The 15,518-nt window shown below is 47.3% G+C and overlaps 1 protein-coding gene across 1 annotated transcript in view; it reads right to left on the bottom strand.

Annotated features, from left to right (window-relative positions):
* Positions 1–3,892: 3,892 nt before the first annotated feature.
* FAIM2 (Fas apoptotic inhibitory molecule 2) overlaps positions 3,893–15,518 on the bottom strand; it is a 115,925-nt gene continuing 104,299 nt past the window's right edge. The window contains exon 12 of the mRNA XM_029595028.1: positions 3,893–5,532. Coding sequence (XP_029450888.1) covers positions 5,383–5,532 — 150 coding nt within the window. The 3' untranslated portion in view covers positions 3,893–5,382. The remainder of the gene's footprint in view (positions 5,533–15,518) is intronic.

The following is a 15,518-nucleotide window of genomic DNA, read 5'->3' as shown; positions in this document are numbered from 1 at the left end:
TGGCCAAGTCCCCCCCCCCCCCCCCCCCCAAACCTCTCCAAAGTGAAATTATCTGTAAATTGCTGCTCGGGCTCCTTGTCTCTCCTGCTCATTTTATTGCCTCACTTTCTTTCTTCTCTAACCAGGCACTTGGGTGACCCACCTCAGTAGGGGGGCCACAAAATATGGTTTCCCTTTGGGACTCAGTACTCGTGCACCATGAATCCTACACATGGACGTGGCTGTTGAGCACTCACCGAGGCTCTTCCCACCAAAGGGCTGACCTGAGCAGCACAGGCTCCCAGGTTTCCCATCTCCTCTGCCAATTTATTATTTTCCAAATTTATCCAAAGTTGCTGTGGTATGTGAGCTTTGCAAATCAAAATGATCACATTGCAAAATAAATATTTTTCCATGTGGTTTTTAAGACACATCCAGACCTTTTTGAAAACGACCTTAGAGGTTCTGCAAAACCCAAAATGTCTCAGAGTCTTCCCATCCCAAAGTCATACCTGGTTCTGGCTAGCACCTGGAAAGATACTGAAGCGATTTTTGAAGATCTACGTTGAATGTAGCCAACTCATTCCTTTGACTTCCTTGCTCGAAGCCTTGCCCCTTCCTTTCTCATCTTGGAACACAAGTTTCTATTGCCAAATAGCAGAGGAAGGGGCAATGTCTTCAGCACGTTCCAGATGCAGAGAAAGAAGCCAAGAAGATGAAAAAATTTAAACATGAAAACTAAAGTGCAAGAAATACCTGCCAAGCCTTGGAACTAATCAGTGACAGCGCTTGGCTATACCTCTAGGGGGCACTGCTGGTTTAATTACATGAAGAATAGATACAGAAAAACATAACAGCAGAACAAGACCAATTGGCCCGTCCAGTCTACCCATCCATCCAATTCATTTAGCATTATAATTCTCATCACTTCCTTAAGGGATTCCCTGTATTTATCTCATGCTTTCTTGAATTTAGATTCTGTTTTTGTTTCCACCTCTTTCACGGGGAGGCATTAAGACTCCATCAAAAATGGAGTCTTAATGCCTGAAAAAGCCACTTGTTGGTTGAAATCTGCTTTTACTATTTATTTCTTATGCAGATCTTCAGATAAATGAACAAATCTGTCTCTGCTTGATATGTATTGCTTTATTTCTGTGCTGAAAATCAGGCCCGGGGAAAGTGGTTTCATAAATGCCTTTGCTCTTTATGATAAAAATGTGAAATTCACATCTCAAGCTCTTGCCTGTGCCACTATTTATTAGCAATGTACAGAAAATACAACATTGTCACAAAATTGGATGATGGCATGAATAAAATGCTTGACCGAATCACATTCAAAGACACCCAAGTCTGAAAAGCTGACTCCAGGGAAGGAAGCCTTTCAGAACTGGTCTATGCTGGATGGCATAAACAGATGCTGCTCCCTTCTGTGCTTGTCTCTGGCACAAGGCACCGATTTGGAAGGAGCATGAAAGCTTGTTTGAAGACATTCATATGCAGAAATACCACAAGAGCAAGGGGGAAGGCATAACAGAACTCTCCAATTCCCTTAAGGCCCACCAGAGGGCAGGCAAACTATTCTTTGATCGACATCATGCGTCTCCTGCCAAAGGTTTTCTCTCATTACTGTGCCTAGTAAGAAAAAAAATCTGTCTAAAATCAAGTCTTTGGTGACATAAGAGACTCTGGCACAAATGTTATTGGAGCTGTTCTGTATCATTTAATATAATAAAGGTGTTTTTAAAGTACGTACAGCTTATAAAAGATTCTAGTAAACAAGTCAGTGCTACATAATGGTGAAATAATCATTGTTCAGTGTTACACATTTTTTAACCAATCACATTATCTACAGTATATTGAGAGATTCTTGGATGAATGGACTCAGTTTGTATACAAAAGGATTCCCCATGGGTAAAGGGAAGGGGGACCTGGGTCTTCTCTTTCCTTAGACCACATGCTAATGGGAAGGAGGTTTGGAAAGAATACAAGTTCTCTATTGGTGGGAGGAGAGGGGCGTTGAAAGGTTTTACCTATGCTGGAGTTTGGGAAGCTCTTGTTTTGTAACCACTTGTGCTTGGGTGGTGTGGGGTTAGAAGGAAAGGTAGGAGAATTCTACTCTACCTGTGGCACTCTATGAGACTGGGGCCTTGTTTCCCATTTGGGGACTTCAAGTTTTCTCTTCCAAATCCAAGGCTCTCTCACTTGGTTATTAGAGCAGTTCTGAGTTAGTCAGAGATGCTCATCTGCTTTAACCTGGTTATTCATTTCTCTACCCAAGATTTCACCTTTATCCCAGTGTTTTTAAGTTCTACACTGTGTGTAGATGAAGTGTGCGTGCAGAGGAGGGAGAGGCAAACAGGAGAAAGCAAGAGAAAGGTCTGAACATCTCCAGGTTTACTGCCTGAGCCCCCTGACCACCCCCCCTTAATAGGGTGGAGGCCAGGCATTGACGCAGGCTCTCTTGCATTCCCCAGGAGATTATAGATAAATCAACCATATCAGCAGGAAGAATCTCCCTTTTACATATTTTCAAATGCCTGTTGGATTGGGTTCTGCCAGTGTCAGAAATGTCTGGTAGCAGTCCAAGCTGGCAGAGTCAATAGGATGAAACAAAGCCTCTTCTGTCCTGATATATTGATAGCAATGGAGATGAAGTTGTGACACTGAATACAGAGAAAGAACAATTTGGTGAGGATATATACAGTATCAAGAATATAGGCATGCCAGAGGGGAAAATGAATTTTTCAGTGTCCTGGACCAGCTCAGAAGGCTTCCCAAGGGTTCATAATAAAGCTGGGCCAATATTTTGGATCATGATTAAAAAAAAAAAAAAAAGCCATCCCTGACCAGAGGAACTTTGAATTGCAAATCTCAATCTGCTCATTATGATCTGGCAAAGCTGAGTTGCAATTGATTGTGGTCTCCAGTTGTGATCCAGAATATCAGCCCATTTCTAGTGTATAACACTATAAGGATTGCCCAGATGGCACATCCTTATGCCAAAGCTCCTAGAACATGTTAAGACAACAGATATATCCCCCACATGCTGCATTGTGGAATTCAGAAATAAAGTACATTTTAAAAACTGGGGGAGGAGAGTGATTATTCTGTTTTCTTGACCCTGTGTTTGCATTATGTGTACATTAGAACTGGAGATGGACAAGGTCTGGAAGAAAAGCTGCTCTTGAGGCTTTAATGCATCAATACCACTAAATCATCAGATGGTATTATTTTAAAATGCTTGTGATATTTATTCCTACCCATGCAGATAAAATGCATCCAAAAGAGCAAAAGGTCAGGTCGCACTCTGCCACGTAACAACAGATCACTGCAAAACGTTCCCCTTCGAAAGGAGAGTCAGGACCTATTGTTGCTAGAAAAAACTAAGGCATTGCTAAAGTTCCTCATCTTAAAGAAGTCCCAGATTTGGACATCTCTTGCCAGCTGAAGCTAGGGTATTGATGCAATCACTTGTACTAAAGAAGCACCAGAATAGATAATTCACTGGCAGCTTGGTGTCAGACCAATGATAAAGTTCAAAAAGCATCCCAAGTGAAGAAACAAGCTCACGACAGAGAGATGCATTAGTGCAGAGAGATTTAATTTTGTGACGTTCAAAGTTGGCCTAAGATGTCTTCCAGGTTGTCACTTTGTGGTTTGAGCTGGTCTTCGAGGGGGCACATGTTACATTTCCTCACATCCAAGACGGCCCTCAAAACTTTGAAAGACTCTGCTTTCCACAGCTTACTTAGGACTACAGATGGTCTTGTGTGAATTCCACACTACATTCTCTGTCTTCTCAAAAACTGACAAATACTGAACAATAAGACAGGGGAGCCAACACTTGGTGCCAAGCCAAAGGAAAAAAACAAAAACAAGCACTGCCAGCTGACTACAGCACAGAGTGCCAGCAGATACAAAGATTCATCCAAACTAATGTACCACCATGTTTCAAAACTAGGTGTTATGCATTTCCACTCCAGGAAAACCACCGGTATGATCACTTATGTCTTTAGCCTCTGATAACTTTCCATCACGTTTAAGTGACAGCAGTGATGGCGCAAGAGTGGATTGTATTTGAAATGACAAACAGGACAATATATAAAGATGTTTCCTTCTCACAGCAAAATAAAAGCCACACATTTATATAGGCTTCCTCTAGGCAGAAATGAAGATTGGGGAATAAGAGGGCATGCAGAGGTGCAAGGCGAACATGCATGTGCTGTCATAACCAAATAGATGCACAAGCACTAGTCTCCTATCCAAACCTGGGCCTAGTGCAGTTCACTTGAAAATACCAATATAGGTGCATTTGTAGATTTTCCATATTTCTCTTGTGATAGCGAGATTTTAGTTACTGGTTGGTATTGAGAAATTGAGATTATACAGCTGGCGGGTATTTTGGGATTAGAGTTGCAGCAGAAGTTGGTATTTTGGGGTTAGGAGTACAGCTGGTAGTTGTGTGATTACAGGTGGAGGTCAGACTATAGCTGGTGCTTGGTATATTTGGGCTGGGATTACATCTGATGGGCAATATCATTGGATTGGGATTACAGCTGGTGGTTGGTATCCTGTGCTTAGAGTTGTAGCTGGTGGTTGGTATTTGTGGGCTGGGATTACATGTGTTGGGTAGTGTTTTTGACTTGGGATTACATTTGATGGCTATGATTTTGGAGCATGGAACGCAGTTGATGGTTGGTATTTTGGTATTGGGATTACATCTGATGCCCAGTTTTTTGGGATTGCAGTTGATGATTGTTATCTTGAAGATGGAATTGGTGCTGGTGATTTTTGTCTTGGGAGTAGTGTGTGTCCTATGCCAGCAATTTCATCTTGAACTCTTTATTTTGGGTCTGGGCCTGCAGATGGTAGCTTACATGACCTCTAGTTCTGCATCTAGTGAAGAAGCAGGGATAACTGATAAAAGTGCATATTTTTGTCCAGTCAAGTCTATTGTCTCTGTCTAAAGCTTCCAAGACTTTCCCTTTTTGCATTCATTGCCTCTTTGGCCATTAAATCCTTTCGAGTTCAGCTATTGTCAGTAGAAATCAGATATAGGGCCTGCACAAGTGTCCTCTGCCAACTGCATGGTAAAGAACCTGACATTGTGTCCCACACTGTTCAGAGAACCATAGTCCCATGTTCAGAAGAGACCCAACAGTTTACCATCTAGTTTCCTCTCTGAGCTTAGAAAGGCCAGATGCCTCTTTTCATATATACTGTATGTATGTATGTATATATAGATGTAGATACACACAGTATATCTATATATGCAAGATGCAAAGGAAATCCATGCTAGGAGGATTGCTGATGGAATTCAATGGGGCCTATCAGTTTCATAAAGGATCATTTCTTTCCAGTCCTTGTAATTCTGTTGAGGATGGGATGCTGCTGCTGCTGCATTCAGTCATCTCTAGAGCCAAACAGCTGCAGGAAGAAGGAAAAAATGTAGACAATGTCCAGGTAGATGTTGAGAGCTCCAAAAATATATTCTTCTGGACTCAGAGAGTAGCGACGATTCCCCATGAGCAACTGAGTGTCTATCGCCAGGAACTGGTGGAGAAACACAAAAAAGGGGTTAAGAAAAGCTTTCCAAGATAACTTAAAAGGTGTGTGGTGCATTAAGCTTGCAGTACATGATTTAGAAGAGAGCATGCGCTTTGCAGAAAGTTCCAATCTTAGCCTTCTCAGATAAGGAATGAACTTTAAGGTTCCTGTTTCAATGTGAATTGTAAACCTGGCATAATAAGTCACTTTGTACAAATTAGGGTCTAGTACTGAAAAAATATTTCCACTTCATTACTTTATTTGTCAAGTTGTTGCCTCAAATCAAGTGCTTAGGTCTTCACACAGTTCTATGAATTCACCCGAGTCCTGACCTGCAGCAGCCCCTGCTGTTCTAGTACTGAGATGCTACACACGGAGCTCTGCCAATGCACGTCATTCTTCACCTGCAACCGCCCCTGCTATTTTAGAACTGAGACCCCCCCCCCAAGTGCAGCCAGCACACATCAATCCTGCCCTGCAGCATTACAAGCTATTCTACTCCTGAGAAACCTACACTCAGCTCTGCCAATGCACATCATTCTTCACCTGCAACCGCCCCTGCTATTTTAGAACTGAGACCCCCCCCCAAGTGCAGCCAGCACACATCAATCCTGCCCTGCAGCATTACAAGCTATTCTACTCCTGAGAAACCTACACTCAGCTCTGCCAATGCACATCATTCTTGACCTGCAACCGCCCCTGCTATTCCCAGACCAAGATCCCTCACATACAGCTCTGCAACGCACCTCAGTCCTGGCCTTCAGAGGGAGGTGGGAGGCCATAGGTGTGGCTGTTGCAGAGAGCATGCAGAAGAGAGAAAGTTTTCTGGCAAACAGAGATAATATCGTGAAAGGAGAAAGCCAAGGTGTCCTAGGACATCACTTTGGATGTCTGAACATCAAAACCAAAGTTCCTGTTCATACCCAGATCAGTCCAGACTCCTGTGATTATGCCTCCCTTTCAGCAGATGGAGACAGAAAAGGTTTCTCTGGCACTGGCATATAACCCGGAGTGCCACCTGCAGTCACTCAGTATTTCTCTGTCTCCAGCAGATGGTAGAGGTGCAATCCCTGCAGTCTGAAAACAAAAAATAGATTAAAAAAAAAAAAAAAAAAAGAGGGAGAAGAGAATGAAGATTTTTGTTGGTGTCCCTCCCTGGAGGTTGTTAGGCCCTGGTGGGGCTTTCCCTCGGAACGAGCAGTGGGGTCGAGGACTCTTCTCTGCTTCGGCTTTTCGCCGCCAGGGAGTAATTAGCTGGTGGGGCCACTTTTCTCTCCCCCGGAGAACAGGTAGAATCTGGCAGCTCTTCAGTCAGGGAAGTACCCGTTTCTTCCTCTGTTTTATTAAAGTTTGAAAAAAAAAGTTACAAAAAAGGAAAAACTTATTTGAAGGCAGGGGAAGAGGTGCTGAGCGGCAGGGGTACTAGTGGCCAGGAAGGCTGCCTTTTAGCTGTTTGGAGGTGAGTTCTTGGGTGGCAGGCAGTGCGGCAGTTCACTATGCACAGCAGCGGGGCTGCTTGTGACACGCGGTTAGGCCTGTGTGCAGGCACAGTCGTGTTCTGTTAGTGATGGCGTCTGGCAGTGTATCTTGTTTGTGTGGTGATGCTTGCACGCGGCTGTCACGCGTCAGACTGTGTTCCTGTTTCCTCTCTGGCAGAGAAGGCGGGTCAGGGCCAGCAAGTGCGGCAACAGAGCAGCAGCCGAAGTAGTGCTCAGGTGTGGGAGCACCTTTGAAATCAGTCACCCCCCCACAGGGTGCAGGAAAGGTCGCCATGTTGTTGGGTGCCGATGGCATGCCTAGGCTGTTTTGCGGGAGTGAAGACCTTCCTCCTCCATTGTCTCCGGTGGGGCAGGGTTCTATTCCCCATAAAGAGGCTGATTTGGATGGCGAGGGGGGCTCTCCTGTTCAAGGGTTGAGGGCTCCTGCCCTATTTTCTTCAGAGTTCATTTTTCTTATACATGAGGCTTATTTGGTGCTCCAGGCCACTGGGAAGTTCTTGGAGAGGCCTGGCGGACCGCGGCCAGGCAAAAGACCTGGAGGGTCCGGTGCCGTGAAAGGGTCCAGGATTTAGGATACCTTCAGGTGGTCCAGATGTCGAATCCGATGATTCTGAGGGTGGAGCTCCACTGGGGCCTGCTTTTCTGGTCCTAGCTGGGGCTGACAAGGACCCGGCAGTGCCTGATCACAGCCCGGATGATAAAGATCCAGATGGAAGTTTGGACCTGGTGCCGGAGGCAGAAGGGGGCGGCCCGAAGGTAGTGTGTCTTTTTCTGAAGGAAGAGTCGTGGCCCTTGAACCCTCATGTTCTCGAGGAGCTGGGGATCAAGGTTCCTCAGGAGGAGTCGGATTAGGAGGGAGTGGATCCAGTCATGGATGGCCTGAGGGGTCCAGCGAAGGCCTTCCCTTTTCACAAGTCTTAAAAAACTGGTGATCAAGGAGTGGGACACTCTGGAGATGGGCCTAATGGTAAGCTGGGCAATGGCTAAACTCTATATATTTATTTATTTTATTTATTTTGCTTTTTTATATACCGATATTCTTACATAAAATGTAAATCAAACCGGTTTACATAAAACTGTAGAAGCAGGAAATTTACTTCCGTTGTCTGATACAATGAACATTTATAATTTAACTTATTAACGAGTCTAAAAGTTGAGAAAAAGAAAAAACGGGTTAGTTAAAAAAAGATAAGGAGAAAAAGCATAGATAAATAAATATTACATAAAGCACAGATTGCACGAAGGGGTGCACAAAGGGGAGAACCCCTTTGTCGCACCCCTTTCTCCTGCTCTGTCTGTTCTTCCAGTCTCTCTGTCTGTTTTTGCACTTCATGGTCTATTTCTCTGGTCTCCAAAGGTTGGCCTAGCTCTTGAACTGCAACCGTCATTTCCGTCTCCTGGTCATTGCTGTCCGAAGTCTCACACACACACGCCCGTGGGCCTGGGTGAGCAGCTACCCACCCAATTTAGACCCAGGCCCACCCAACTGGCACCGGAACTGCAAGGCTGACGCAGGATCCCTTCCCCGTGACAGTGAAGAGGAGGACCCTGGCCTGGCGCGCCAAACTCGGCACAAATTGCCGGAAGACACGCTCGGCCTTATGCATCAAAAGGACAAAATCCGGAGAAAAAGATTCAGGATCCGAATCCCCCTGCACCTCTTCCCCCGCCCTGCCACCAGCAGGGTCTTGTTCCGTAGGAAAAATGCTTGGGAGGGGAGTCCCGAAGCTCTGAAACAGCAGGCTGGCTCCAAGCACATGTGCACAAAATGGCCGCCAGATCCTCAGACACCCCCCCCCCCCCCGGACCTTTGAAACCTGCCTCGCTGAACTCGGGCTCCTGCCATCTCTCACGGAGGTCCCTGCCCCTCCAGAGACGCATTCACCACAAAACACGGCCAAATCGAGGCGAGAGCACCTTGAGCCATAGCCGTGGCAAACTTTTCTGCGCAGCGTGGGAGGAGCCATGCTGGTGAAAAAGGGGTCCTAAAAATAACTCTCTGCCTGCGAGCAGAGCAGGTGGTGCTGTCTGGGTGCTGAACAAGCACCCGGCCCCGACATACATGGCGATTCGGCCCTGCTCACCTAGAACTGCCTCCTGGCAGCAAAAACTGAACTCAGCCATCACTCCGTCCTCTTTTGCTGCTTTTTTTTTTTTTTTAATACAAGTTAATTAAAGGGACACACACAGAAGGGAAAGAAAAATGAAATACTTCCCTGCTTCTGGTGAAGAAGGCTGAGCCCAAGCAGACGACAGGGGCCCAGAGGAGATGAGGGAACTGGAACCACTGGCTATCACCTTCCCTGAAGACAAGGGTCGAGCTACCCCAGGGATCACCAATTCCCTGCTTGCTCTGCTCTACCCGAGGGATGACCCACGAAGAAACCTAACACCTCAGGGAGCCAAAATCTTCTTTCTATTCCTTTTTAAAAAAAATTTTTTTTTGAAAACTCCAGATTGCTGGTTTGCACCTCTACCATCTGCTGGAGACATAGAAATTCTGAGGACTGCAGGTGGCACTCTCGGTTAATTAGCAGTGCTCTCTGCCTCCATCTGATGGTAGGGATGCATAAACTCACTTGTCTGGACTGATCCAGAGTATGAACAGGAACTCCATCTTTTCTGGATTTGGACTCATCGGATCCGCACACCAAAGACCTGCGATGTTTGGATGTGAAACGGGCTTTGTTGCGTTACCTCAAAGTTACTAATAACTTCAGGGTTTCTGACCGTCTTTTTGTGTTGTGGACTAAGAAGGGGCAGAAGGTTTCAAAGACCCCATGATAGCATGGTGGTTGAAGGAGACAATAAGCTTGGCTTATATCTGTAAAGGGTGTCCTGTCCCAGTGGGATTGAGGGCTCATTCAGTCCGAGCTCAGGCAACTTCTTGGGCCGAATGCCAGCTGGTATCTCTGCAGGAAATTTGTCAAGCAGCTATTTCGAAGTCATTGCACACTTTTGCCAGGCATTATTGGTTGGATGTCCAGGCTCCAGAGGGCTATGGGCTTTAGTGAGAGTGTTCTTTGAGCAAGACTCTCACAGTCCCACCCTAAATAGGGAAGCTTGGGTACATCCCAGGAGTCTGAACTGATCCAGGTATGAACAGGAAAGGAAAATTGGTTCTTACCTACTAATTTTAGTTCCTGGAATATCACGGATCAGTCCAGAGATCTACCCTGTGTGGGGGAGAGTTTGCTCGTTCTTCTGTCATGATTCTATCACATATAGGCTGAAAAGCTTCTTCAGATTTCAAGTGTGTTCTCCTGGTTGGGAGTTACGAAGTAGAGTTTTCTATCAAGGCAGGGGTTTATCCTCTTTCCCCTTGCTCATCTGTGGTAAATTGTTTTGCATGTTTATTAGAATTGTTGTAGGAATAATCTTGGCTTGAGTACAGGTCAATACTGAGCGACTGCAGGTGGCACTCCAGTTTATATGCCAGTGCCAGTGAAACTTTCTCTGTCTCCATCTGCTGGAAGGGATGCATAATCCCAGGAATCTGGACTGATCTGTGGTATTCCAGGAACAAAAATTAGCAAGTAATAATCAATTTTCCTATTTTCTTCACCACAGGATTTAACTATTCTTTTTAACATTTTCCCTGAAGAAAGCATTTGCTGCCAAAACATGGCCATGTCAAGTTTTCAGGGCGGGGGAGGGGGGGAGTGTTTGTAATTTTCTTTCTTCAAATTTTTCTTTTTTCAAAGGGAAAGCAGGTGCACATTTTCCCTTTCAAAATTACCTATGGAAAATATACCCGCAGAGATTAGCACCTCATTTCTGCAGATATTTTTTCCCTGTAAAACAATGTGCATAGTTTGGAAAAAGCAAAACTACACATGTTGCTTCCCCAGAGCTAACTTTGCCTCTGATTCCACTTACTTTTCTCATGGATAACAGTGAGATTTAGTTGATACCTGTCGAGTGAATTTTCAAAGGGCCACGCACGTAAAAAACGGGACTTATGTGCATGCAGGGGTCCTGTACGTGCTGTGTGCATTCTCAAAAGAGCACGGCCATGCGCATAAGTCCTGATATGCGCACAAGTGCCAGGCCCTGAAAAAGTGGCAGACCAGGGGAGGGAAGGTCTGGGCGGGGAGGGGAGGGGCGGAGGCCGGCTGGGACAGCGGCCATTAGCCACTGTTCCGGGGAAACGTGCCATCCAATTTTATAACATGCCGGCACGCGCATGTTATAAAATTGACGCGTCCATGTGCACGCGCCGGGAACTGCACGCACATGGACTCGAGCTGCTTTGAAAATCTACCCCGTGTGTACTTTTACTTGTATACAGGCTGGGCAATTTTCAGATAGCGCTTTTTCTTGAAGAAAGATTCATATATATGGGTAAATGGTTTTGGAAAATTTCCCCTCCCATGCCCAGGTTTCCAAAAGCATTGTGACTTGATGCTTACAAATTTGCAGACTACAAAACTTTAAGAACAGTTTAGACGACTTCTAAGATTTGTACCCAAATTTACTTATATTTTCACTACCTGCAAATGCTGTAAATGGACCTCCAAATTTGCCCCTTACTAGTTCTTCTGCCCCATGATACAGTAAAGTCAGTGGTCTCAACAGACCGTGCTCCTGAAGTGATGTCAGAATACAGTAGGTGTGTTCAGAAGAGAGTTCACACTCCCAGTGTGAAGCGTCTTAAGTCTAACAAAACTCCCTTGAGCAAGTGAGTGCATGGAGAGTTGAAGGTGTCTTTCTAAGAGGAAGGTATTGGCTGCAGTGCCTCTCTCGTGAAAGAGATGCTGGTGTGGGATCTTTCTCTCCACAAGGAAGTTGGGCCCTCTCTCAACAAAGGGATGTCAAGAAGTCCTTTCCTAGTTGTTACGATCCTGCTCACGGAGCCCATCCCGCGAGCAGGCCCTCATCTATCGCCATCACTACAAGCCGCGGCAGGGACGCTCAGCTTGCACCCCGGCCTTGATGCTGCCACTGCTGCCTTCCATGGCAAGAAGTGCCGCCAGGATCTCCAACATTGTGGCAGGAGGCTGCTGCTGCACTTTTCAATGCACAGTGGCAGGAGCCTCCGCCAGTATGCATTTTTGCGACCTAGTGCTGCCCCAGGACGCCCTCACCTTTGCAGCCTGGGCTGCTGCCACTGACTCCAGCATCATGCAGCATGGAGCCGCCGGCATGAGTTTTTGCGGTCTAGTGCCGCCTTTGGGAAGCCTCCACCTTCGCGGCCCAGTGGCCGCCGCCAGGGATCCTCTTTGTAGCCTGTGCCGCCATCGGGACACCTCACCACCGCTGCTGTCTCCATTCTGCTGCCTAGAGGCCGCCCCTTACGCCTCTGCCTGCTTCTTTGTCTTCGCGGCAGGGACGTCGCTGTCCTTGGTCCTGCCCCCAGGCCCTCTAGACGCACGGCTGTGCCTCCTTTCTTCATTTAAAGGGCCAGTGGCGGGAAAAGCCCGCGGCCCCACCGGAAGCTATCCTCTGCTTGTTTTCTGTTTCAGCCCTATAAAAGGGCTCAGTTCCTGTTCCTGAGGGCCTTCGAATCCAAAATTCACAGTTGTCTGTGCTCCTCTTTGGATCAAGGTCCTCCGTGGTCTTCACTTGTCTAGATGACTCTTAGTTTGTGTTCTTGGTGTTCCTGGTCTCCTCGTCCTGATTCCTGGTCTTGTCTTTCGTCGGAGCTCCTTCGTTGCTTTGTCCTAGTTCCTGATGTTCCCGAAGTCCTGATGTTCCTGAAGTCCTGGTCTGAGTCTTCCAAGTTCCGAGTCTTCCAAGTTCCGAGTCTTCCTAGTTCCGAGTCTTCAAGCTCTTAAAGTCCTCCAGATGGCCACCCTGAGGGTAATTCCCTATAGATCCGGTTCCTGTTTCCAGTCATTGGCATCTTATTTGGTTGGATCCCCTTCCGGCGCTCATTCTGCTCCTGCATGGTCCGTGACCAGCCTACCTAGGTTGTGTAGGGTGCGCAGAGGACAGGATAGTCCATGACCAGCCAATGGGGGCTGTGTAGGGCACCCTGAGGGACAGTGCCCACCTGTACCTTCCAAGTTCCAAGTTTTCGTCTGAGTCTTCCAAGTTCTTGTCTTTGCTTGTTCCTGCCCTCAGCCTCCATCTGGCCTCACGCACTCGTTGTTCCCAAGCGGCGGGTCCGGAAGGGCTTCTGAGTAGCCGGAGGGCTACTCCTGAGATCAGCATTGTGTTGCTGGGTCTCATTGGTGCATGTAGGTCCAGTGGAGGGCTGATCCTGCCTTGACCCTGTTCCGAAGTTCCTTGTCTTAGTTCTAGTCCTGCCTTGTTCCTGTACCGTCCATGCTTGCATGCTCTCACCTTGGTGTGCTTTGGGCTCCTCCGAGTCATGCCGTGGTTCAGGGGCTCACGCTCTCCCATGAGCTAGCAACCGTGCCTCCGCACTATCAACACCACCGTAGGCCACGCTTGCAACACTAGTAAGATGACTAGGGCTCAAGGTTGGGACTTCCAGGTCTCCTTGAAGGAGTCTTGGGGTTCAAGAGAGTGAATTCCTGAGAGGTTGTATGAAGATAAAAAAAATAGTCTTAAGGAAGAGAGGTTTGTCCATATGCCTCATTTGTCTAAAGTCAGTACTTGGAGAAATCTGAGAAAAAAAAAGGATTATCCTCAGTGGGATTTTAGAGAGAACACTGCCCAGCTGAGGAAAGTCCTGAAGAGTTGCTGACTAACAAAAGGAGAGGAAGGATCATATGTGTGTGTGTGTGTCTGTGTGTGTGTGTATTTATGTGGGCATGTATGCGTGTAGGTGGTTTGGCTGATGTGTGTGTTTGTATGTGTGGGCATGTATGTGTGTGTGTGTATGTGTGGGCATGAATGTGTGTTAGTGTGTGGGTAGATGTATGTGTGAGTGTGCTTGTGAGTGAGAGAGAGTATGTGTGGAAGAATGAGAGGAGTGAATGTGTGAGTGTGTGAGAATGAGCATTTTGTGTGAAAGAGTATGAGAGTGAACATGTGAGTGTATGAGAGAAAGTTTGTGCACATGCAGATGCCCCGCCTTGCCCCAATCCATGACAGTCTCAGAGTGAGTGGAAATAAGAAAATTATTACTTACCTGCTAATTTTCGTTCCTGTAGTACCATGGATCAGTCCAGACAGTGGGTTATGTCCCCAATCCAGCAGATGGAGTCAGCCCAAAGCTTCGAGGGGGCGTCACCTTAAGTACTACTACCCCCTCTGCAGGAGTTCAGTATCGAGTATATCAAAGCCCGAGTAAACAGAAACCCCCTGCTTGGATCAAGTTGAAACAAGACGGCAACAATAAGCCGCTGAATGTTAACGTAGGAGACTGAAACCGACCCACCAACGAGTGGTCGGGCACGAACATAGCGTGTCAACCTCCAAGAGAACGATGAAAAGTACAGTGATAAAACTGGAAACACGTGAAACACAAACAGCAGCAGTAGGGACACTACTGTAACGGGAGACACAGTTGAACAGAATCAGCAGCCACATACAGCCGAGCAGGAATAGGACCTAGGACCCAAATGCGGTGAGCGTCTGGACTGATCCATGGTACTACAGGAACGAAAATTAGCAGGTAAGTAATAATTTTCTTTTCCCTGTACGTACCTGGATCAGTCCAGACAGTGGGATGTACCCAAGCTTCCCTAACCCGGGTGGGATCCTGCGAGGCCTGCTCGGAGGACCTGTTCGCCAAAGTGTCCCTGGACGGACGAGGGCGAGATGTAGTCTGTAGTGTCTCGAGAACGTGTGCAACGACTTCCAGGTGGCCGCTCTACAGATTTCTTGCGAAGATACCGAGCGGCTCTCAGCCCAGGAGGCCGCCTGAGAGCGTGTGGAATGTGCTACGATGCCGGGTGGGGGAGTCCGCCCCACCCCAATATAGGAGGCGGCAATGCCGGCCTTCAGCCATCTGGCAATGGTCGTCTTCGAGGCCTGAGATCCCTTCCGGGGACCGGACCAAAGGACGAAGAGATGGTCAGAAGTCCGGAAATCATTCGTAGCCTCCAGGTAGAGCCTCAGAGTGCGCTTGACGTCAAGGAGACGAAGAGACCGCGGCTCCGACGAAGAGAACGATGGAAGTTCCACCGTCTGATTCACATGGAAAGTGGACACCACCTTCGGAAGGAAGGAGGGGACAGTGCGAAGTGAGACTCCCGAATCGGAGAACCGAAGATAAGGTTCTCTACACGACAGGGCCTGCAGCTCCGAAATACGCCGTGCGGAGCAGATGGCCACCAGGAACACCGCCTTGAGGGTGAGATCCTTGATTGTTGCATTCCGCAGCGTTTCAAACGGAGGTCCTGACATGGAACGCAGTACCAGATTGAGACTCCAAGAGGGACAAGGATCCCGCAGTGGAGGCCGCAAATGTTTGACCCCCTTGAGAAAACGGGCGATGTCCGGGTGTCGCCACAGAGATCCTCCGTCGCGCAGGAGGGAGCCAAGAGCAGCCACTTGAACCCGAAGTGAGTTGTAAGCGAGCCCCTTGTCCACTCCTTCTTGTAGGAACTGGAGGATCTGAGAGACCGACGCCTCCGA

The sequence above is a fragment of the Rhinatrema bivittatum genome, chromosome 3, assembly GCF_901001135.1.
Source record: "Rhinatrema bivittatum chromosome 3, aRhiBiv1.1, whole genome shotgun sequence".
Taxonomy (NCBI): Eukaryota; Metazoa; Chordata; class Amphibia; order Gymnophiona; family Rhinatrematidae; genus Rhinatrema; species Rhinatrema bivittatum.
The sequence above is the reverse complement of the archived record's forward strand: the minus strand, read 5'-3'. Positions and strand labels throughout refer to the sequence as shown.